This window comes from Oryzias latipes, chromosome 10 (genome assembly GCF_002234675.1).
Source record: "Oryzias latipes chromosome 10, ASM223467v1".
In the NCBI taxonomy this organism is placed as follows: Eukaryota; Metazoa; Chordata; class Actinopteri; order Beloniformes; family Adrianichthyidae; genus Oryzias; species Oryzias latipes.
Window position 1 is genome coordinate 14608620 of NC_019868.2, and position 23716 is coordinate 14632335.

Below are 23716 nucleotides of genomic sequence, written 5' to 3' on the forward strand. Positions count from 1 at the left end.
TTTCCCCCCACATGTTAAATTTTGAAGGCGAGTTTTGGGGCAACAGGCACACTTCATGCGCCTGGAGTGACTGGTGGTCAAGGTGACCTGCATGATTTACTGGTAATGTGCTGAGGTTGCTTAAAGATCAGTTCAGTACCTCTCTCAAAGTTTTTTCTTCATGTTACAAACTGCCTGTAAGTTTAATTGTATCAAATGTTTTTCCTCTAATTTTTCTGCATCTTTAAGTTTTTCTAACATTATATTTATTATTATACACACATCTGTTCATTGCAGGGATGATCTGGTCAGAGTGCAAAGAAATCTGGAGTGACGGACCCAGAGAGTACATCATGCATCTTTGGAATGTTCTGGATTTTGGCATGTTGTCCATATTTGTGGCTTCCTTTACGGCTCGCCTCATGGCTTTCCTGAAAGCTTCTAAAGCCCAACAGTATGTGGACATGCATGTCAGAGATGAAGACCTCAGCAATGCCTCACTGCCTGAAGAAGTTGCCTACTTCACCTACGGTAAGCAGTTTGCCCAAAAAAACACAATAAGTTTAGCTGCACGCTTTCTTTTTCTTTCTGCATTGGTATAAAATACATTTTCTGCTTTTGTGGATGTGACTTTTTATAACACCTATCCACATTTGCATTGGTTTATTTGAGCTATGGCTGGTTCTATTGCAAGACCTGAGTCCATAAATGTCTTACACTGAATACATGCAGGCAGAAATCAGTTCCAAATGGATTTTTTTCAAAGGACAAACATTGTAATTTTTTTTTTGTTTCCATAAATCTATATTTATGACTCATAAGATGTGCTTTCCTATCAGGTTTAGGTACAAACTTGCACGTTTTGTCTTCCTTATGACTTGTTTGGAATACCACCGCATATTATCTGTAGTGCAGATGTAGTTCAGAGTCTTTTGATCCGCTGTTTTCCTGCCACAATGGCATAGCTTGCAAAATTATTACTGTTTTTGGGTTAAATAAAGATAAAAAAAAGGAATACATTTTATACGTGTTTGAACGGTGGACATGTATTTAGCTATCAGAAACAAAGCAACTTCCTGTTAAACAAATTTAAATCTTAGTGACCCTTTATTAAAACCCTCATCGATGCTGTCACCTTGTGGTGTCATGCTGTCATGACAGTAAATGAAATTAGACATTTTCTTTTCCCCTCATTTTTGGAGCTTTATAACATCTGGCACCTGTTTTTTTTTTGTTTTTTGTTTTTTGTTTTTTGCTGTTGCCTAATAGATATTCAATCAGTTTGAGTTTCAGCCTAGCCTGCAATCTCTGCTTCAGCTGCCAGTTTACTGCATATCGTTTCTTCCATTTCTTTGTCCTGTTATATCTTCATCTGGTTTATTTTCAGCTCATCCTTATTACCTTCATTCCTGCTGCTTCTCCTTTTTTATGTATCTTCAGGTCTGTATCTTTCATTTAGGAGCCACAATAAACAAAAGCAGACATTTCATAGAAGAAAGCACCTGATTGTGTTCTCTTCAAAGTAAATGCATTAAATCTAGGCTTAACTTTCTCTGTCATGCATTCACAAGCATAAGTATGCAGGAAAAATATGTACAACTATGTGTCTGGGTTTTTTAAAACAAGAAATTGTTGTAGAAGTTGTAGAAATTACAGTCAGACCAGGCTTGGAATAACAAAACAAATATTCTCCTCCATCAGCCAGGAACAAGTGGCGACCCTCTGATCCCCAAATCATCTCTGAGGGCCTGTATGCCATCGCTGTGGTGCTGAGTTTCTCACGCATCGCTTACATCCTGCCAGCCAACGAAAGCTTTGGCCCACTTCAGATCTCGCTGGGGCGCACCGTCAAAGACATCTTCAAGTTTATGGTCATCTTCATCATGGTGTTTGTGGCCTTCATGATTGGCATGTTCAACCTGTACTCCTACTACCTGGGAGCCAAGTACAATCCTGCCTTCACCACGTGAGTAAAACCCAGCTGTGTGAGTGGTTCAACGTGCACTGAGAGGATCTGTGTGACATGTCTAACTGTCTGTTATTAAAAAAAAAATGTTGTGTACACAACTGCCAGACAAGGCAAGGCGAGTCACAATCCCCAGGGCAATAGATGTGGCCACATGGCCGGAATGAGACTGTTTTCCAGGTTCATTACATTCACAGTGCTGGATCAACGGAAAAGATCAAACTTTAATCTAAAGTCTAATGTTGGTTGGTCTAATGCTGGTAATCAGGCTATTTGGTTCAATTTAATACAGAATAATGTTTGCTTGCACACCAAGATCTATAAACATTGGGATTTTGAATTTTGTTTTGCTGTTCAGAAAGAAACGAGTCATTAACCTTCTGTCTTCTGTGCTGCATATTGAACCCTGCAACATGCCACTGACCCTCTGTCTCACAGTTACTGACATTCTGGTGAAATGGAACAAGACCTAAAATAAGCATTACTGTTAAAGAAATAAATCCAATCCATTCACTTTTAAATCAGGATGACTTTTAGAAGAATTTGACATTGCTTTGGAAAAAAATGTTTAATGCTGCTTTAGATTCTTGGCAAAAGGATTTTTTATGTAAATGTGTTTCATTTACATTTCATTCATTTGTTGAAGTTTCAGAATTAGCAACATCTTTTGGTTGATTTTGTGTTCAGAAATATTGGATTTAAGAAAAAAGTAGTCAAGGACATCAGAGCTATAAAAGTGCCTTTATTGCTTCTTTAGACACATGTCATGTTTTTCAGAGGATCAAGAAATCATTTTTATTTGTAAAGCATTTTTTGCTTAAAAAACTCCCTCCAACAACAAATTATGTGTTGCTGCTGTGACTTGAGCTGTAGGCAAATGCATTACCATCCACTCTTCATTAACTGATAGTCATAAAGAGTGCAGATCAGAGGTTTTGTATTTTTGCTGCAATTAAGCATTCAGGAGTGTATAGACAAAATGCAAAGGGAAAAAAAAGACATTCAAAAAGGTAATTTAAAAGGCTTTAAAAACGATTCTGAATCTACCAACAAACGGCTATCATGGCAAACTTTCTCTCACGGTCAAGTGATTCAACAAGCGGTCATAGAAATACATCATCTTTAATCTTGATCTTCGTGACAGTGCAATTGGAGGAAAATTGCTTTCACTGTAAGTGTTTTGTGTGTCTGACACTGCAGCTTGCTGGCTGTGGAAAATGGGAAATAGTGCTCCGTCGGGCAGTGCCAGGTAATGACCTAAGTTGGTGCATTTACCAAGTTTGGATTTGATGAGTTGTTGAGGAAAAAGGATGTCAGGCTGTTGGTTATGTTTTATTGAAATGTATGTTAATCTTGGTGGCTTCTTTTTGACAGATGGGATTTTCGGCTTGCAAGCTGAGTAACTTTGTTTGTTTGTAAATCTGTAACTTTTGGGTTTTAGAGGCTTTACTGGGTTTGGAGATTTAACTGGATGTTGGGGAAAGGAGGGATGTCTGATTGGTTTGATGTATTCTAAGGAAATGTTTGATTTTAGCTAATTAGTGTCTTAACTGGTGTAATAAGTATTTTCTGCTGTGTTTCCTCATCTAGTGCAGACAGGCATTGCCAAAAGGGGGAGAGTTTAGTCAATCCTGACTTCTTCGTTTTCTATTTTATTTTTTATTTTTGTATCCCTATTTGTATCTGTTGATTTCTTTAGTTTTTCTATTTGTCATCTCTGAGACTGGCATTTATCACAGTAATGGTCAGGGCTCACTAATTGTTAGTATTGTGATTGCTTGTTGAAACTTGTGTTTGTAGAGCTGTGGATAAGGGGGCAGACAGAGAGAACCTGATTGTATCCTCATAACGGTTGTGCCTTATTTTAGTGTTTGGAGAATAAATGTTAGGATTATGAGGCTCATTGTTAATGTCTTTCCTTGAGATCCACCGATGGGTCATTTAAAGTGGCTGTTAGTCTCCTAATGACTTGGTAGCACGACCTGCACCCTCAAAAACTGCTGTAGCATAATTCTCTGAATGAAGATTAATGACTTAAAGACAAATAAAGATCCTAGAAAGCCACACAAAGTTTTGTCATTTAGGTCCTTGTATACATGGAACCCCTGGTATATTTATAATTTGGTAACAAAATCGTTATAGAAGTAAAAACTGAAATATTCTGGATGGTTAAGTTGATTTCATGCACCTAGTTTCTTCTTAAGGTAATCAGAAGCCTTTAGAATATATACCAGACCTGCTTTTTTCTGTAAATTGCAACATACATGAGATGCTAATTGTTGCCACATTTTGGAGCCTTTGAAACTTTTTTTGTAATAAATAAAAACTGAAAAGTAGTCTCATACAACTGTTTCCAATGATAATTTTATCACTCCTGAATTGTTGTACTTAAAGCATCAATAATTGTGTTTTTTTTATTTGCCAGAGCACGAAATAGATTTCAGTCACCAAACATGGATTATAATTAATAGGATTTCTTCCACTTTTGACACAGTCTATGCCCAGTGTTAACATTCTTTAACAATAACGGTCAATGGCACTAAAAATGAAAAGGCAAATGCTGAAAAGCAGAAGAAGAAAAAAAAAAATAAGCATTGTAAAATAAAAGGTTAATACTTAATGTAATATTCATGTGATTATGGAGTAAGTCTGTGGCTCTATAAAATGTCTTTACCAGGCGTGTTTCAAAACGCTCAAGCAATGTCTGGATCATGAGTCCCAGAATTTTACCCCTTTATAGAAAGTCTACTGTCACACATTTGCTTCAGTTTGTTTACTCACTGCAAAATCACTGACTAAGTATGGCAGCTTTATTTTTATTATAAAACAGACAAAAAAACATGCAAAAAAAGATAATAAACCTACGACAATTGAATGTTTTACAAAATGTCTGCTCATAACTGTTTACACAACAAACACACATAACTCACATTTTTATGAATTTGATGTCATCAGTCTTCAGAACAATCTGCCAATATAACATATGAGTTTTTAACAGAATTGACTTTGGTCTCCTTCTATAATTGGAGCTTATCTCTGTCCTGGGTTCCTGTTTTTCACATAAGATGTTATCAGATTCATTCTGTCGCTGTCCAATGTTAGCTGAAAAGATGTCAGTCTTGGACTGCTTAACGGATCTTTATCCTTTTTATTACTGATCTTCAAAATTGCATTTCCTCGTCGTCTATCTCCGACTGTCACATGTCAGTATTTACTTTCTCAGCAAAAGCTGTACAAAGATTTGGACATATGGGGTTAATATATCTTTGTTCTGTTCATAATTGAACTGTTACATGTCTTCCCATTTAGCACCTTTCAAACAAGAGGTGATGGAATTGCTGTTGTGTTGTGGTTCTTTATTCTTCCTATTTTCTGGCATCTTGTTTATTTACCGGTATTTCTTCCCAGTAAAAAAAAGGGGGAAAATGAGTTGGTAGGATGCACACAAGTTGAGAGTACTTGTTGCTCTGCATCCAGACAAGTGTCATGTGAAGTTTAAATTACCGGTAACTTTTTTTTCCTCTTAAATTGACACTGACAGCATAAAGCATCCGATTCAAGCCCCAAATAAGACTATGACTGTAGCTCAACACTTCCTTAAGGGGATAAAATAAAACACACAGAAAGCAGATTTCACTCTGGTGTATAACAATGAATGGGACTTTAGCTCTCAACCTCTTGCACATTTTTGGTGAATCTATAAAGCTATGTGTTTTTGTGAAGCTTTTTGTGGTTTCTTTTCTCCATATTGACAGTTAGTTGTTTCTCTAATTGTGTATCTTAAATTCTCATTGTTCTGCAAAAATGCCCAAAAACATGACATTTTCAGGTCTATTTTAAATATCATAATGATAACATTATATTACTAGGTTTTTAAATAGGTATCCTATAAAATTACCTATGATTAATAGTATGTGATCAGAGTAGCAGTTTCTCATTTTGATTTTCCAACATGGTAAGATGCATATAAAGAAGCTGCTTATCCTCAGCGAAGGGTGGCTGTTATTTCCGCTTGGCTGCCCACATCGAGCCAAATATCCAGCCAACCTGATGAACAGACAGGCAGAGCGGAGAGCTTACTGGCGAGCGCAGAGACAGGTATAAAACAGAGTTGAATGGAGCTGAAGTGGCCTGTCAAAGAGATCGTGGTCCCAGCCTGACAGTCTTCTCATAATAAAGACCTACTACATGTCAAACAGCAAGCTCAGAGAAGATCCTGGTTCTCGAGGAACCTTTTTTTAATCATCAGGCAGCACATTTCCATCGTCAGAGCATGTTTTAGCAGCCTCTCTTTTTTTTTAACATGCATCATGCATCTATGCTTATTTCAAACCAGCACCTTTAAAACCAGCAATCCTCAGTGTTTCTTATTAAATTTAAGGAGTCTGAAGGGAAGGTGTCTGCTAGTGATTTGACATCAACCCTGAGGTCTGCTTCTTTGAGTTTCACCACCAGGGGTCACTCTGACATTAACTCACAGTCTGGGTTAAACATGTCAAAGCAAATTTCACAATCAGGATTGTTCCAAGAGGAGTATTCACCTGAAATTTTGGAGACCGTGTGACTTCATTTGACCTGTTCCAGTGGGGAGGGATGTATTTATGAATTACCTGGCTGTGTTTAGACATGAAATGTGACTAAATTTATACCAAGATTTTGTTTTGACATGTGTAAAGTTAGGAATATGATTCAGCATTGGCTGTAAAAAAAGAAAAATCAATGGATATCAATTAAAAAACCCTACTAAATAACTGTTTAAATGTGTGGATGTTGGTGTCTGTGAGCACAATTATTCAAGCTTTTGTCCCTTCCCAGGGGTTGAGGTTTTTGCACTGTGTTGAATTTTTCTCTTTGGTCTTTTCATATTCAATTTGCTAGTGGAAATGATCACCATTTGTTTGCTGTGGATTTTAATGATGGCTGTGTCAATGCTGCTCAATAACGGTCTGTCCACTCCCATTGTCCCCGTCATCCTGCAGAGAAGATTCCCCTAAACACACAGCATTGTGTGTGTGTTGAACGGGACGTGGTTGAGTGTTCCTATGGGCTGTGTGACATTAGATGTCTTACATGGCCCGACTGATGAAGAGATGAAGAAAAGGCTTGTCTGATCGCTCTGACTCATTGAGGAGGGCAGCAGGTGGAGGTGGTAATGATACCCCTGGGGGGAACCAATCAGGCTGGGTGATGGACAGAGGGAAGTGTTGGAGAGGAGGAAAGTTTGGGACAGCCCTGTATCACATGCAAACACACACACAAACTCCCAGCTTGACAGGTCTTAATGAAGACAGAGACACACATGTCACTAAAGCCTGCTGGGTTAGAGACAATTCTGGCTCTCAAATTTTAAAATACGCACACCCCAGATGCTCTTTGTCGAGTGCCCACGCAGTTTTCCTCTAACGTGCAAATTCACTCAACCACTCACATGCAGAAATCCCCACGGCTTCTGTGTTCGTTTGCTGCTGACATGGATTCAAAATATATTTATTTATTTTCTGATATTTTCATAAACCGTCTGGGTGAAGCAACAGACATTTCTTTATGCCCCAATAGTGGCAAAACTGCACAGAGGCAGACGGAGACGAAAAGAGTGAGGAGACAGAAAAGAAAGAATGCACAAGAAGGGAAATTTGTTCAGGTCGGGGTTTCATGCCAGAGTAAAACAAAAGGGATAGAGAAGACTTTTGAAGATCCTGAAAAAATATTTTTTCCGGTTTTGGTGATGCTAAAGAGGTAATAAAATAGAATGAATGTGGCTGAAACAAAGTCATGGGATAAAGTCAAGAAGCCAGATGGAGACTGAAGAGATGACAGATGAGAAGACATCCACAGGGAGCAATGCAGAGGAGTCTTTTTGCTCTGTGCTCAGGCAAAATATGGGAGACTTGCCAAGGTACAAAGACAAAGGAAGAAGAAGGGATAGAAGATGAAGGAGGATGAGAGAAGGTCATGCAGACTGAGCAACAGACAGACGCTCATCTTCACAGGATTGGCGCTGCTTTAAACATAACCACCTGAAAAGGTGTAAAAATCCACACATATACACTCTGCAGATACGCCTTTTCTTTTTTTGGGCATATTTGTCCTTAACCTTTCATTTATTTTAATAAGCTGCCTTTTTTATGCATCTCAGCGTTCATGCTGGAAAAACATGCTCATTCTGCAAATGCCTAAATGGATATGATAAATGCTAAAAATACATATATATAAAAAAGGAGTAATGCTCCGTGTTTTTATTGCAAATAATTCAGGCTAGAGAGAGGTGAGGATGAAAAATCAAGCCAAGAGAGAATCAAAGCGAAAATTAAAATATGGGACAAAGATATTTAGAGACCCTGCTTCAGAGTGGCGACCTGTCATATGACTCTGAAAGGGATCAAACGAGTTAAGAAAATGGATGGATAGATGGATTTTTAGAGACTAGGGTGCGGGCATCAGGTATATACACCTAAAATAAACAGTGAGAGCAAAAAAAAAGGTAGAAAAAAAAACATGGAAAAGGTAAAAGAGTTCTGGGTAGAAATGTAATTTAGAGAGAAGAAAAATCTAACTCTAACCAGTGAAGGAATGAATGTTGAACAAAAGAGAAGATTTTTTTAGTTCCAAATGGGAAGACAGCAGCTCAGTGTTCATCTGAGCTCATTTGGGCATCAAAATCAGGTGTTGCGATACACTTACTATTTTAGGGTGACAGACAGAGATGTGGCTCATCACAGCAACAGAAAAAGACTTATTTGTAAGGCATGGCCAGTGTAAGATTGTAAATGTCAAAGCCTACGTCAGTAGCTTTATAGCTTGTGCCAATTTATGACATCTTTTAGTAACTTACTGTAGCTATAAAAACTACACTGCATTTATTTAGCTTTTTGGAATCCTTTTTCTTTTCTTTTTTTTTTTTTTAAAGTCACCGTAAAGTGGAAAAAGGTTTTCAATTAAAACAATTTCTTTATCTCAATCAGAACAGGGGTGAAAAGGTATTTTTGAAGCCCCTTAAGTATAAAATATATTTATAATATAAAAAATATATAAAAAATATGAAAAAAAACCTAAAAGATTTAAAGTATGTTTAACCCTTGTGATATCCTATGACCTCACCCTGACATTGACGTGTTCTCCCTACCATGAAAAAGGTGGATAAAGGTGAAGAGGATTTCATGTGAAAATCATAAATCATTGAAGAAAAAAGGTTTAGCGCACTGTCTAGTGGGTCCAGATGACCCAACTCCCAATGTTAAAGTGCCTAGGATAGCACAAGGGTTACACATACCTGATATGTTTCGATGGACATGTTCCGTCAGAGGTGATGATGATGATGATTTTTAATGAATTTCAGTTTTCAAAATCCCATGCATTGTATATATATGGCTGTCTTCACTTTAGAAATCACTGGGAATCAGTTTCAGAGAAATCTGTCTCAATGAAAACATGTTCAAACCTTTTGACTTGTTTGTTCAAAGATGCTGGAATCTGAACTTGTCGCTTTGATGACACTTTCACTGACATAAATATTTGTTTTAAAAGATCAAATTATCCATTTTGATTAAAGGACTTGCTTTTGAAGCATCACCTGCCCATTTCGGGCTACTGATTTACTTTTGTGCAAATTACTTTCCATTTTGAGAAAGTCACTTACTTTTGCATCTGCCATATTTTGCAGTTTGCGCTAACCGAGAAACACCTTACCAGCAGTGCAAACTGTAATACTGTTGTGAGAAATACACACAAGCAACTCAGAAAAACTGTACGGGTAGACGTGCCCCCATTTTCCTGGCTTTCAATTGGAATACTTCATTTTTTAGACTTGAGTAGACAGTAAAATGAGACATACTCATATTGTGACGAGGAAGCTCAACTTAAGTAGCACCAAGCTGAATGTCAGTCTGGTTAAGAAGAATAACGGGAGAATCTCCCCTTCAGAAATGTCTGACAGTAACGCAGTTAGCAGGACTTTTTTGGGGCCTAATTCTGGCTGCTTCTTGTATGTGTGCCTCAGTTCCAACACTGAGAAGAGCTATTAGGCCAGACATGGCTCTAAAAGCATGTTCTGCTCCCAGACTGGGTAACGGCATGTGTTGTATTTGGCCACAGTTAGGTGAAATGTTAGAAACAAGCTTTAATGTGGATAACTGAAAGTACTGTAAGGTGTAAAGGCCAAAGTTTATTTTCATTTTTGGTGGATGTGGCTGACTTTAGGCAGCAGAAGAAATGCTTCCAAGGCCAGAATTTAAACCAAAGAAAAGCACCAGATGTCTTTTTGTTGTTTTATTTTCTTCTAGTTTTTATCTTTTAATTTTTACTGCTTTTTTTGCCTCATTTTGTTTCTTTGATTGTTTTAATTTTTCTGCAGTGCTTATGTTAAACTATGGTAAAGGAATTGCACACAGCTGCAATGTTTTGATTTTGTTTTTCTTTCTCTCCTCTTTAATGAGCTTCTGGAATTCCAAACATTAATGCTGGCAATTAAAAAAAATGTTTGTTTTCCTTTGTTTTTTGCTAGGACAATTTAATTAGGTAATGAGAAACAAAGGCAGCATATTGCTAAGTTTCATTTAAAATACAAATTTGCAGAAAAAACATACATCGGTGACTTTATGACGCTACAATTTTGTGAGTATGAAAAAATGCTTGAAATCTTGTAATCTTTTTTTTACAGTTTTTGTTAAATTAACAGTTATTTATATCAATTTGCACAAAGTAACTCTATAAAATAAGTTGTCAAATACAAAAACAAGTATCTAATTTGTGGATTGAATACTTTTCTTTTAATTGTTATAAACAGACATGCAATCCCTGACTAATGTTATGTTTAAGCACCAAAATAAATTAGCATCCTCATTTGGCCGGTCTTGTAATGCTTGCAATTTGGAGCTAAATTGCAGCAAAAACAATTATTTGAAGCTGCAATTAAAACAGTATGCCTTTTTGCTGAAAGTATTTTATACATGTAAATTGTTTTCTCAGGCAGGAAGAATGACTAAATAAGAAAAGCCTGTTGCGAGGAAACACATTTCTATGAAATTTCACATTATATAGCTTGAAGACAGGTTTTTAAATCACAATTACTTAGATATTTAGTACAGCCAAAGTATGGAGAGTACCAAACACTATTAAAATAATCGGGGGGGAACTTTAATTCGTTATTCAGTAATATAACTTAGTAACAAGTCCAGTTTGATGTTTTATAAAGCTTAAAAGTGGGTTCTTAAATGAAGCCAGACCTAAAATGCTTGTAGCACAGTTCCCACACAGGGAAAACCAAAAGTAAAGGTATGGGCCTAAGGTGACCCATGATGCAGCAAAATGACAGATCCTTGCTTCACTTTGTGATGGGATGTCTTGATGAATGGCATGTCATTGTCTCTGTGACTTCTGCAGGCGGAGCTAAACAGACTGCCCCAGCAGCTGCTCAGCCCTTTTAGTGGAGAATCTGTCACCTGATGCTTTATGAGTCAAGAACTTGTTGTGCTTTATGTTTGAACTTTTTGGAAAAGTGTGGAAAATAATATGTTCACCAGCCAAAATATAGTTATCCACAAAGTGTGTACACTGCAAAAGTTACACATTGAAAATTAAAAAGAACATATTTTAGCAAATCAAAATAAACAAACAAGCAAACAAAACTTATTTAAAAAGCACTTTTCATACAACAGTAACAAAAAGTGCTTTGTGGGCAAAAACATTTCAAAAAATGAAATTATAAAACCCACAGAATGCCCTGAACCCTCCTCATCTCCAGCACCCAACAGATTGAACCAATCAAAGGACATAAAAGTATAATTAGAAACAGAAGTGAAAACCTAACTTGATGCTGATATGTGGAAATTATATCTTGGCGAACTGTCCACACCAGTGACTGACAGTCATAATCACAGAGGACATCACCACAGGATACCCTCTGATCACAGTAAGAAGCCAGACCCAGGAGGTCTCACAAGAACGGTTGGTCACCGTGTGGAGGATCCCCCTGAGGAAGGCACTGGAGCTAAAACCAACTTTAGAGTTAAATACATTTTACTCTTATTTATTAAATGGATGGACAGACAGACAGACCTTAATGGTAAATGCAGTCACTAAAAAATAAAAAATAAACTGACCATGAATAAAAGGTGAAAAAACATACAGAAATAAATTAATTAAAAACAAATAAATCCAAATTTCAACTAAAGCCTGATTAAAATGGTGGGTTTCGAACGTTCTTTTAAAAACATGAAATAAATCACTTCACTGAGAGAAATTCTTTTTTTTTTTTTACTTTACGCTTAAAAAGTTCTTTAAAAAATCACCCAAATACAAAAAGGTTAGTAATTTTTTTTATTTTGCCATTTCTCTTTCTGCCTTTTTGAGTGTTATTGCTTCCTCCTTCAGAAGCAACTGACTCAAAAAACAGCAAGGTTAATGGCCTAGGATATATAGAAAAGTAAAAGTGTCTGGCAAACGCTAATGGCTTTTTCACCCAATGCTGCAGGAGCAGAAACATAGTCATAATCAATCATTTTGCTTTTTATGTTTCCCTGGGACCAGGGCGTCACAGTTTAAATTACTGAGTGGTTATTTGTTTGCTCCAAAGTTAGTGTTTTTTCTCAGCAGTCCAACTTTACCCAAATATATGTTGCCTAGCTCACAAAAAAATATAGTGGTAGCTTCTCAAATGCATCTAACACTGGGACCCATGGGAGGAGTGAACCTTTGCTTTGTAAAATTAGGGTACATTTAGAAAAAAAGAAATTATGTTTGACAACTTTAAGTAATAAGTTATTATTATTCTAGCCTAATAATAATGGGAATGTGTTACTATATTTTTCAAATCTTACTTTTTTGTGCACGAATGATGATGTGCAGTCTGTCAAACCTGTGCGAACTCTGTTGCCCCCTTCTAGGCCTGGCTGCTCTTTAAGAAGTTATATTAGTCAAATGTGCACACTTTAAATTGAATTTAAAATCAAACAGGTGCTACCTATTTTATTTTTCATATTCTCTGTTTTCAAGCTCAGTATTGATGAAAGTTATGAGTCAAGTCCTGTTTAATTAAAGTATGGGACATTAGCTAATGTGTCTCTAGAGAATTATTCTAAGTTCAGAATAGGCCCAACGCTGTTAACTCATAAGTTAACAGCACAGACCACCGTGGAGACAGAAACACGCAGACTGTGCGTTAGCAGGCAAATTTGAAACAGATTTGATGCTATGCTTAATTCTCTATCGAAACATTCTTAATTGCACATCTTGTGGAGGCTCCTACCTAATTCCTCTCGCAGCTTGACTGCAGACAAACACACAACATCCTTTCTCAGCTTCACTTTCTTGCCGCCTAATTTGTGTCTCACTGAAAGTCCCACACACACGTGTGTAGACGTGCACAAAGAAACACACTCAGACATCCCTCGTGAGTCCAATTTGTTCGTTCATTAGTAGACACAGCCCCACCCCTTTTGGTTCCCATGGTGACCGCAGCTTTTGTGCAACAGATGGAAGATAACATTCAGTTTAATATTTAAAGATGTTTTGTGCGTTTTTTGTTTTGTTTTTTTCATTCTACAAACAAGCTAAACAGCAGACAGCAAGAATTTAATATGCAACTATAAGCACAGGCAGATAAAGGGCAGAGCACCTGGTGCAGCCACACGTATGAGGCCACATTTGCATTAATACCCATTTCTGATTTGATCAGGTGAAGTATTTCTCGCAAAAGAGGAAAGTATTTCAAGATAAAATGATTGTGAGAAAGATATAACTTAAATAAAAATGACAGGAACTCCTGGAAGAGAAAAACCAGTAGCCCTGAAGAGTGGAGAAAGTTGTAAGAGAATTGAAAACATTAGTAGTGTAGCTTCAAAACCCAAAGCACCAACTGAGGATAAAAGCTTGTCTCTGGGGCGAAGAAGTTGATTTGGTCCTACTGCTGATTAGGTTTGGTTTTCTCCTGCAGAGCCGAGGTGAGTCACCGGTCTCCCACACACAGACGTGCACCTTGCTGCATGTAGCATGATTATGGTAGAGAGGGAGAGTGAGAAGCAGCATTGCTTCTTCACCATCGGTTTTCCTGCAGAACCGAGAGTGAGTGCTTTTATTGTGGAAGAAAAGAAACGCTCAAATTCTTCATCTTTGCCCTAAGTAATGCTAGGATCCAGGTTTAGTTTTAAGGTTAGGGCAGGTTCCTGTGAAAATAATGGAAGGCCAAGTAATGCCCTTTAAAGTGATGGAAACATGATTGGGAGCTTTAGTGTGTGAGTAAGGTTGTCATGCTTCATAAAGCCTTATGGGAGGTGGCACTCTGCAGGAAATAATAGCAGACCGCCTATCACTGTCTCCAGACAGACATCTCCCGTTGCACAACGCTGTAGAAAGACATGCGTGTGCTCACAGTTTGGAAACTAATCATGCAGAAGAAGAAAAAAGTCTCCAGTATCCAGAGAATCAAGTATCTCCTCCATCTCTGTAACGGGATATTGCATAATCCACACACCAGCAGTCCCTCAGCATGCATTAGACAAATTTAAACGTATCAGTGCTGTTGATCTCCAGGGATATATTTAAAATTTCCATAATTGTGCTTCCTCTGTCTCACAAAGATTTCAGTAAATTAAATAAGCAGGAAAACAAGGCGAGCAAAACAAAGGATGATGCACTGCTAAACCTGCTTCTCTCCTTGTGCCGAAGGAGAACATGAACCCTCAAATTATCCTCCTATTTGTATTCTATCTGCAGCATTTAAGGTTATTTGAAGTGCATCCTCTTCACTCGGCTATGATTTGGTGATGTCTGCATCACAACAGAAGGGGTCTGATAAGGATCGATAACATTTTAATGCATTATTTCAGACCTAAAAACCGCAAAAATCTGAAACTGGAAAAATGTTGCAGAAATACTGCTGCATTAAACTGCTAGAGACTCTGTAGGTGTACCAATTAAAGTTTAAAAGCATTGTGTTTCTTTTTTTCCATCAAGTGGAAAAAAAGAAGAATCTTGCTTTAAAATTGAATTTGGTCTTTAATTATTAATGTAGTTTGATTTTTACTAGGAATTAAACATAAATAAATCATGACTGATAGCTGTTATATTGTCTAAAGAATTGTATTTATTTATTTATTTGTTCTAAAAGCAGTGTAAATTTGTAAATAAGATTTTAAATAAAATAAATTTAATAAGCTTCACGGGTTATTCTATGATACTGTTGATATGGAAAAGACCAAACTATAAAAGCCATTGTCTGATGCCTCAATATCACAATCAAACAACAAAAGTCCATTTTTAAAACAGTTACAGTTTAGAGATTTTCAAGACGTTTTGGAGTTTGATTCAAAGACTGAAGGAGAGAGGTGAGTTTCCAAACTTTGGGGGCAGAGCAGCACTGCACTCCTTACGGTGCTGAGGTGGGTAAGATGGTGAGGATCTGAGTGACCAGGGGGTAGAGGGATGGCAATGTTGAGGAGAATGGTATGGGGGAGGGATGTTGTGGATGGCTTTGAAAGTCATCAGCAGGAGTTTGGAGTCAATTCAGTCTATGACCTGGATCCAGTGGTCCTGCTGGAGAACAGGTGTGATGTGGTTGAATGAGGGTGAAGTTTGTAGCCACCTGAGCAGCTGAGTTCTGGACCCGTTGAAGATTGTTGAGGGATGGTAGGGGTGGCTGAAGACAAGAGTTGCAAAAGTTGATGCAGCTGGTGACAAGTTTGTGGACCAGGATGGAGAGATGGGATGAGGGAGAAGGGAGAGAGGGGCAGAGATGACTGATATTGCACAGATGGAAACAAGCAGATGACTTGTTGATATGATTACCTCATTGTAGCATCCAGAAAAACTCCATGATTCTATATGTGTAGTGTGGGGGTAACAGTGAAGCTTCCAACACAGAGAGAATAGATGTTTACTTTAAAGAGGGTGGACTTGGTATCAACAAGTTATTCTGTTATGTCACTGTTGGAGGAAATTAGTAGAAAGCCAGGATTTAATGTCCCTGAAACAACTAATGAGGGACAGAGGGAGGAGCAAGGGGTCCAGTTAGCTTGTCAGATAGGGCACCCTGAATTTGTGGAAGATGTTTCTAATGCTATGAACAGCACTTTTTTTTAACACTAATAAAGAATATTTAATAAAAGCAAAAAAGTGAGAAATATCTTTGGCTAAGTGCAGCCCACGTGAGAGCTTGTAGAACCTCCCTCAATGGCTTTTACTTGAATTGTCCTGAGTGTACTCTGACTTTGATAGCTGGGATAGTTTGCTGCAGCTCCCAAGACCACAATCCGGATGAAGCTAGTATTAAAAATGAATGGACAATTATCTTCTTTATAAAGCTATCATTCTCAAACGTCATTATTTCAATATTCTTTTTTTTCCTTAATTTTGATTTAGTACCAAGACCTATAACAGCTGTCCACAGCAGGTTAGTTCAGGGAGAGTACATTCATGGGATTCAACAAGTCACTTAACTTTAAAATTCTGCAGAGGAATTAGTGACTTTGTAAAAGAAGTCACTGAACTTGGCCTTTTGGGGGATACAGGCTGGCTACGGTAAAAAAAAAATAGGTAAACCTGTGCAGGGCACACAAGTGTTCCACAGGAAAAAGAGGAACCCGTAGAGCAAAAATGTTTAGGAATATTTTTTCTACGAGCGTGCTGCGGGCGACAGGTCATAGAAAATACAACCCTCAAGTGTAAAGTAATGGTGAAGTAGGCGAGACCAGGTGTGTCATATAGATTTTACTTGTATCACATGAATACAAGTGTGTGCAGCAATCGCCATTCCTGTCCATGATCCCAGAAAAGCCCAGACAACCCAAAAACCTGCAACACGCATAAGGGTGCATATAACAAAGGCTTTAATAGTTAAAAAATAAAAAGTTTTAACCCCAGCATATATTAAGCTTTATATAACTTATTTTACCTTCATGAATTTTAAAAATAACAATTTGTATGTTTGTATAATATATTTGTACATCTGATTTCAGGTTGTATTGTTAATACTGTATCTTACCATTTTATTTAAATGTTTTTTTTTTCTAGTATGTTATTATTTTATATATTCTGCCCATTTTCCTTTTCCAGTGTGTCCCCACTGTGTGTGTGTGTGTGGGGGGGGGGGGGGGTTAGACATGAAATGTTTTGACATTATTATTCTTGTTTATTTATGATATCTTTCATTAAGAACTTTGTAATAATGGTTGGATTGATTGATCAACTCACATGCTTCAGAAAAACAACCCGCCAAATCTTTACTCTATTAGGACGTTTTGACAAATATCCTGTTGGCTATTTTTAGTGCAGCATGAGAACGAGCAGCAGAGCTTTCCTACAAGGATAAAACATCTGACACATTCTCTGATGAAATGAAACGCCTCTCTCTTTTTCTGAGAATGACTCAGTCTTTGATTATGATGAAATAACATCATCCTATACGTAATGGTCATGGCTAATGTTTTGTCTTGATCCCCGGCCTTATAATTCTCACTGTCCGATGTCTAAAGCATCTTCAAAGCTATGTCAGATGTTATTGTTGGCCTCCTAGCAATCATTGTATAAAAGCTCCTCCCTGTATGATTACTGTTCATTAATCCACTTTGTAATTTCAAAGCAAGCTGCTATTTTCAAAAGAAAAGCTTCAAATGCACAAAACTGTTGAATATATCGTGAGAAACAATTTTTACAGTCTACATCTCATCGGAAGCAGGAAAGAAAATGAACAAGCTATAAACATCTGAGTAATTATTTTATTTTTACTTAAACAGTAAACATGGCATGTGTCTTAGGCAGATACTACATAAGCACAGAGTAAGCACAAATAAATAAAAAAAAAGGCTTGAATCTACAACACGATGCATGTTTGCACATATGCCTGAGACAATACAGCACTTAATACCCAGGTGAGACATGCTGGCAGCCCAGCATGTGGAGTGTCCACAGGACCATCTGTGTCGAAGTTTCAAGGTCAAGGAAACTTCCGCCAAGATGGTGGAAAGCAATCATGCTGACGTCCATGTGACTTTCAGGTGCAAGCAGCAAGAGGTTGATGGATTTCTGTATGCAGCCACAGTTATGGACTCAATTACAAATGTGTCATCTCATGGAAATCCCCATGATCCCAGTTGCAGGCTACGTCTAACAGCAGCAGAAATAATGAACTAAATTGAAACCCTGTTTTAAATTTTATCAAATTATCAGCAAGTTTTGCTGCCACCTTCTAAAAATGCATTTACTTAGATATGACTTGAACCATAAAAGGAAATTTTACCAACTTGTCAATAGTTTTAAGTTACTGCGAGAAAAATATTTGTCTTTGTCTGCACAATAACACAGTGCAATCTTAAATTTTCTGTGTCCAGGCTGAGAAGGAACTCACACAGACTTGAAGATCAAAGTGTTGTTGTTTTTTTCTTTGTTCTTGCAAGACTGAAGAGCTGAAGCACCCAGAAGAGTCCTGGTTTTACTGTGAGATATGGAAAAGAGGAGAGACTACAACCTGGGTTATTTTCTTTTGGTTTTGTTTTCTTGTGGTTCATTGCCCATCTTGCAGAACAGCTAAATAATATGTCTTCAGATGAACTTTGACAGAAACTGCAAAACTTGTTCTCACTGTGACCCCACACTGTCATCTTTAATCTGAGTTCTCCACTTGTGGAACATTTCGGAACAGATATATGTGAGCGTGTTTGAGTGTTAGCATTCACAGGTCATGCAGGTTTTGGCGGTTATACCTGACTTACACAAACATGCCAGCTCACTTAAATGGACCCTATAAATAAAAGCAAGACTTGTTCATTAATTGAAACATTTGCAGTTTAATTTAAGCTTCATGAAAGAAAAGTCAAATAGATCTTTAGAGGGGGTCTCTATTCAACCACAGGGATTAGGAATTTTATTTACATTGACAATCTCATGAAAAAAGTAATTTAGTAACCAGGATTTTTTGAAAATGGGTAAAATAGACCTTGGGGTCAAAATGGATGAAACTTTTTTGACACAATTCTCAAAAGATCCCACAGGCATGCGTTTTTTTGCCAGGCAAACTTTTAATAGGGTTCCTTGAATGGCAGTGCAGTATTTGCATGAAGGTCAACAAAAGATTTTTTAAGCTCCATCCAGTCTTTAAAAAAAAGAGAGAGACTGTTGGAAAGTTCAGTTTGGACCAGAACCAGGAGAACTGACCACATCACTCACAGAATGATGAACTGCTGATTTATCTGAATCATGGACTGGCACGTGGCTTGAATCCATTCCTGTTGTTCTTATGGTACACAAAGCCAGAGGGGCTCATCGATCTGCTGGGTGTAGTTAAGCTTGTAGAACATTAGGTCAGAACTGAAGAGGGGAAAGTTGATTTTATGCCGCGCATAGGAACCCATTTCCATGTGAACTCATATAACTCTGTCTTATTTGGAATAAAAAAATGTGATACTTAGCTGTATCTCATACCTTTGTTTAATTTGTCTTACTATCTTCTCTCAAACTGTGATTTCTGTCATAAAGCTTTTTACATTTTGTTTTCTGTATGTCTGGATGTTAATGCCATACAAATATGTAATATACTGTCTAGATACAAAGAAGATTACCTTAACTGTCTTCCTCTTCTATCTTACAGGGTGGAAGAGAGTTTCAAGACTCTGTTCTGGTCGATATTTGGGTTGTCTGAAGTGATCTCAGTGGTGCTAAAATACGACCATAAGTTCATAGAAAACATTGGCTACGTGCTGTACGGAGTCTATAATGTCACCATGGTGGTCGTCCTGCTCAACATGCTCATCGCCATGATCAACAGCTCATACCAGGAGATAGAAGTACGTGACCAATCAATAATGAAAGGTCGTAATGTTGTCAACAAGTCAATAAAGATTGACAAGATCATTTCTGCTCTGGCAAGAGAAATAAAGTGTGGCCTGGAAACAAAACGCCTCGAGCAGAGAGAGATTGAGAGAATGTGTCGTCTGTGCAGGAGGACTCTGATGTGGAGTGGAAGTTTGCCCGTGCCAAGCTGTGGCTTTCCTATTTTGATGAGGGCCGCACCCTGCCTGCCCCTTTCAACCTGGTTCCCAGCCCCAAGTCTTTCTACTACTTAGTTCTTCGCACCAAGTGCTGCCTCATTCACCTCTGCAAGGCCAATGGTCGGCACCACAGCAATGAGCTGGAGATGGGCAAGCTCAACTCTCAGGCCAAGGTCAGTAAATCCTCCCTTATCCTTCTATTTCCCTTAACTTATCTGAGTTCAGGTCATCCCAGTGTCTTTAGTGTGTTATCGTTCCCCCAGAAAGGCTTAAACATTTCAATCTGAAGTATTTCTCGGCAATGTATTTTTTTTAATTTGTTTCTTTGTGCACCCGATTAACTAAGGAAATTAAGGTAACTGTCCCTTTCACTGTGCTAATGGGATTTTTCATGACTGTTGCCATCAGATGGTTTTGTTCTTACAACCTTAGAAACTGAGCCCAGAGTGTACAGGAAGTCAGCTGGAGCTCTCCTCCGATTCACACGTTTTCTCTATTTTTGGATTGTCTTACTGAATCAGATCGGAGCAATGAATAGAAGGTCCTCTGTGAAGCGAAGAGGACTGAACATTTAATACAAAATCCTCGCACCTTCCTCATCTGCAGGGCTTTCACCTGACAGATCCCTCAGCTGGATTGTCTCACCTCAGTTGTGCTATTAGCCAGACCATTGCTTCTGTGTTCTTCTGTTTAAATGCCCAGACAGGCTTCGAAAAGGGACAAGATGGGTTACACTCTGCTGCCTTTGTGAAAATTCCTGCAGCTCTGACAGTTTCACTGAGCCAGAGGCAAACAGGAGCAGCAGACAATCGATGCATAAACTCACACCAGGCTACAGCGGAGCTTTGAGAATGTCAGTAAGGCTTAGGGGATGAGACTGTAGTCTTTCAGAGGCCGTGGTTTGCTTTTGTTTTTTAGTGCATGTGCTTCTCACATTTGGAACAACTGAAGCTAATTGTGTTACCTTCAAAGCAACATATGTTCATAACGATAAGAAAGTCTGTTGTAGTCACTGCACAGCTCAACAACAATAAACAAAGCACTGGTGAGGGATTTTTTTTTTTCATAAAGCATTTTGTATATGAAGTTAAAACAAAGAGGCCTAAATTCCTACTAGATTTTTACATTGAATTTACACAATTTCTTCCCAAACACAGCAAAGAGATGAATACTTTTCTCTGTTGGTTCTGATAATGTTCTGCTTGAAACACTTACATGATGAAACTTTTCCTCTTCTTCAATCTGGGTTTTGTCTTTAAATTACAAAATAATTGATTAATTAAAAAGGTATAGGCAATCTACATTTCCTCTGAATTATCACTACAAAAGGAAATGAATACGCCAAATTTTTTATTTACCGTTGGTTAAATATTTTTCCCTTGGACAAAATTCTGAGAGTATATTTCCTATTTTTTAATAGGCATGTTTTGTGGGGGCATTTAATCTTTTATTGCACGGTGGCACAATGGTTACTGCTCTCGCCTCATAGCGAAAAAGTCTGATTCAAATCCCAGCTGGAACCCTCTGTGGGGAATTTTCATGTTTTCCCTGTGCATACGAGGGTTTTCTCCAGACACTTCCTCCCACGGTCCAAAAACATGCGTCATAGGTTAATTGGTGTCTTTCTCAAGTGTGAATGTGTGGCCCTACAAAAGACTAGCAACTTGTACCCTGCCTTCACCCAACATTCACCGGGTTGGCTTCTGCAACCCGTGACCCCGTAAGGGAATCAGTGGGTTCTGAGGATGGATGGGTTTTGATGGTATACAAATTCAAAAGTTATCATTTAAAAAAATTGGCAGAAGTAACATTTTGAAACTTTTTGTTTTTTAAAAGTTATTAAACAGTAAAGACATTTTCATTTTACTGAAATTATAGTTATTCTATGTGTAAAGCTCACAATCCTGATTTTATAGCTGCCACATTATGACTGCAATTTTTCATTCCAAATGGACATGAAAGTTTCAGTCATTTAGATTTATACTCTATATTTTCTGTAGTATAAGTTGCACTGGAGTATATGTCACGGGAGCCAAAAATGCATAATAAAGAGGAAAAAAACATATATAACTTGTTCTGGAGTTTAAGTCGCACCTGTTGCCAAACTATGAAATAAAATTCAACTTCCTCAAAAAAAAAACTGTCTTCTAATCAAGGGTTTGTGCTTTGCTTTATCAGAATAATTGAGTTAATTTTAGCATCTTTCTTAGTTATGTTCAATAATAAAAAATGTGACATCTGCGTATGCTTCAGAATTCTTTCCACCACAGCATAAAAATGTTGTAAATGCTGTAAAGTTGTGAAAGTGAAAAGCAAGCAGAAATTAATCTTCTGAAGGTTGGATGTGTTTTAGAAAGCCAAGCCTATGGGGTCGATTTGCTTTTAGACAAATTGTGATTTACCTTTCACCTATTTCTGCATGAGTGAGCCGTATGTTTCTCTCTGCTGTAGGATGAACGTTTTAGTTCGCGTCCGGGAGAGGAGTTCACCCAGAGAAAGTCGAGAAAACACCCGACCAGATATCAGGTAAGATGGATCAGAAGCTAACACGGAGACCAAAGTGGGGTAAGGTGCTGATGAAACAGAAAGAAAAGGGAAATTTGCTGTAGTCAAGAGGCGGAGGAATATAAAGAAGAGAAGAAGTAAAGTAGATAAGTATAGGAAGTTGACATCTGGCAGATATTGACAAGATGACAGGAAGGAGACTGCTGGCAAAGCCAGCAAAATGTGAGAAAGATGCAACAGAAAAAGACATTTAAAAAGTCTAAATCGGGGAAATGACCAGAAGGGAGAAAAAGGTTAAGTTGAATTTCATAATTTGCTGCTTTAAGGTGGATTTATTGAAAATGTAGGCAGTACTTTCACAGTATTTCACTGAGAAAATGCCCCTGTCTAAAAGTCCCTGCCTTATATTTTCCCACAGGCAAAGCTACTCTTCATATGGACAGACAGCAGTTTTTCTCCAATCCTTTTATTTTTGTCGTTTTTTTGTTTTTTATCTGACAGCTGGCATAGAATATGAGATGATTAGACATGCTGTACTGTCGCTGTACTGGCAGGTATCAGCCCAAAGCACTTACATGCAGGGACTACAGGCTTGAGTCTTAGTGGATATCTACTGCATTACTGTCCACAGATCAATGGGAAACTCAATAACACACACATTATCTCTCTGCCATTCACAGCTACTGAATTCCTCATTTTCTGTTTATCGAAATAATGAGACCGGAGTTTTCTTCGTGAACAATACAGCGTCGCATCACTCTGCCAGGTCCCTCCTGCTTAATCTTCCTCTTTCCTCTTCTCGCAGAAGATCATGAAACGCCTCATTAAACGTTATGTGCTGAAAGCTCAAGTGGACAAAGAGAGCGATGAAGTCAATGAAGGTGAGAACTCTTTAATAAGGTTCACAATAAACCTTACACACTCCACTATCTCTGTTTTTAAATGTGAAAACCAAAAAACCTCATGGTCCAGTTTTTTAGCACAATTTTTATCAGTTTTTTTTTTATACATTTAACAAAAACACCGGTTTTGTGGGAAACGAATAACATAAGTTTTTCAATATTTTATTTCAGATTCATCTAATGGCTTGTTGTCCGTTTGAGTCAATACAGTTTCTTTAATATTTCTTAAATTGATCACTAATTAGTTGGAAACTCATCTTTGACATTTTTCTGACTTTCTACGAGAAGGTCTGAATCAAATATGGGAAAGGCTCTGAGGGGCTAAAAAAATAGACTCTGAGGCTGCTGTACTGCACTGATATCTGTAATTTTTCAATGCTCACACGTTC

At 37.8% G+C, this 23716-nt stretch overlaps 1 protein-coding gene across 1 annotated transcript in view; it reads left to right on the forward strand.

The window, feature by feature from the left end:
- Nucleotides 1-23716, forward strand: part of LOC101169118 (short transient receptor potential channel 7-like) — a 53878-nt gene that overhangs the window by 25091 nt on the left and 5071 nt on the right. Inside the window, exons 6-11 of the mRNA XM_020706558.2 lie at nt 277-510; nt 1681-1945; nt 19521-19716; nt 19872-20093; nt 22372-22446; nt 23231-23306. Of these exons, the coding sequence (XP_020562217.2) occupies nt 277-510; nt 1681-1945; nt 19521-19716; nt 19872-20093; nt 22372-22446; nt 23231-23306 (1068 nt within the window). The remainder of the gene's footprint in view (nt 1-276; nt 511-1680; nt 1946-19520; nt 19717-19871; nt 20094-22371; nt 22447-23230; nt 23307-23716) is intronic.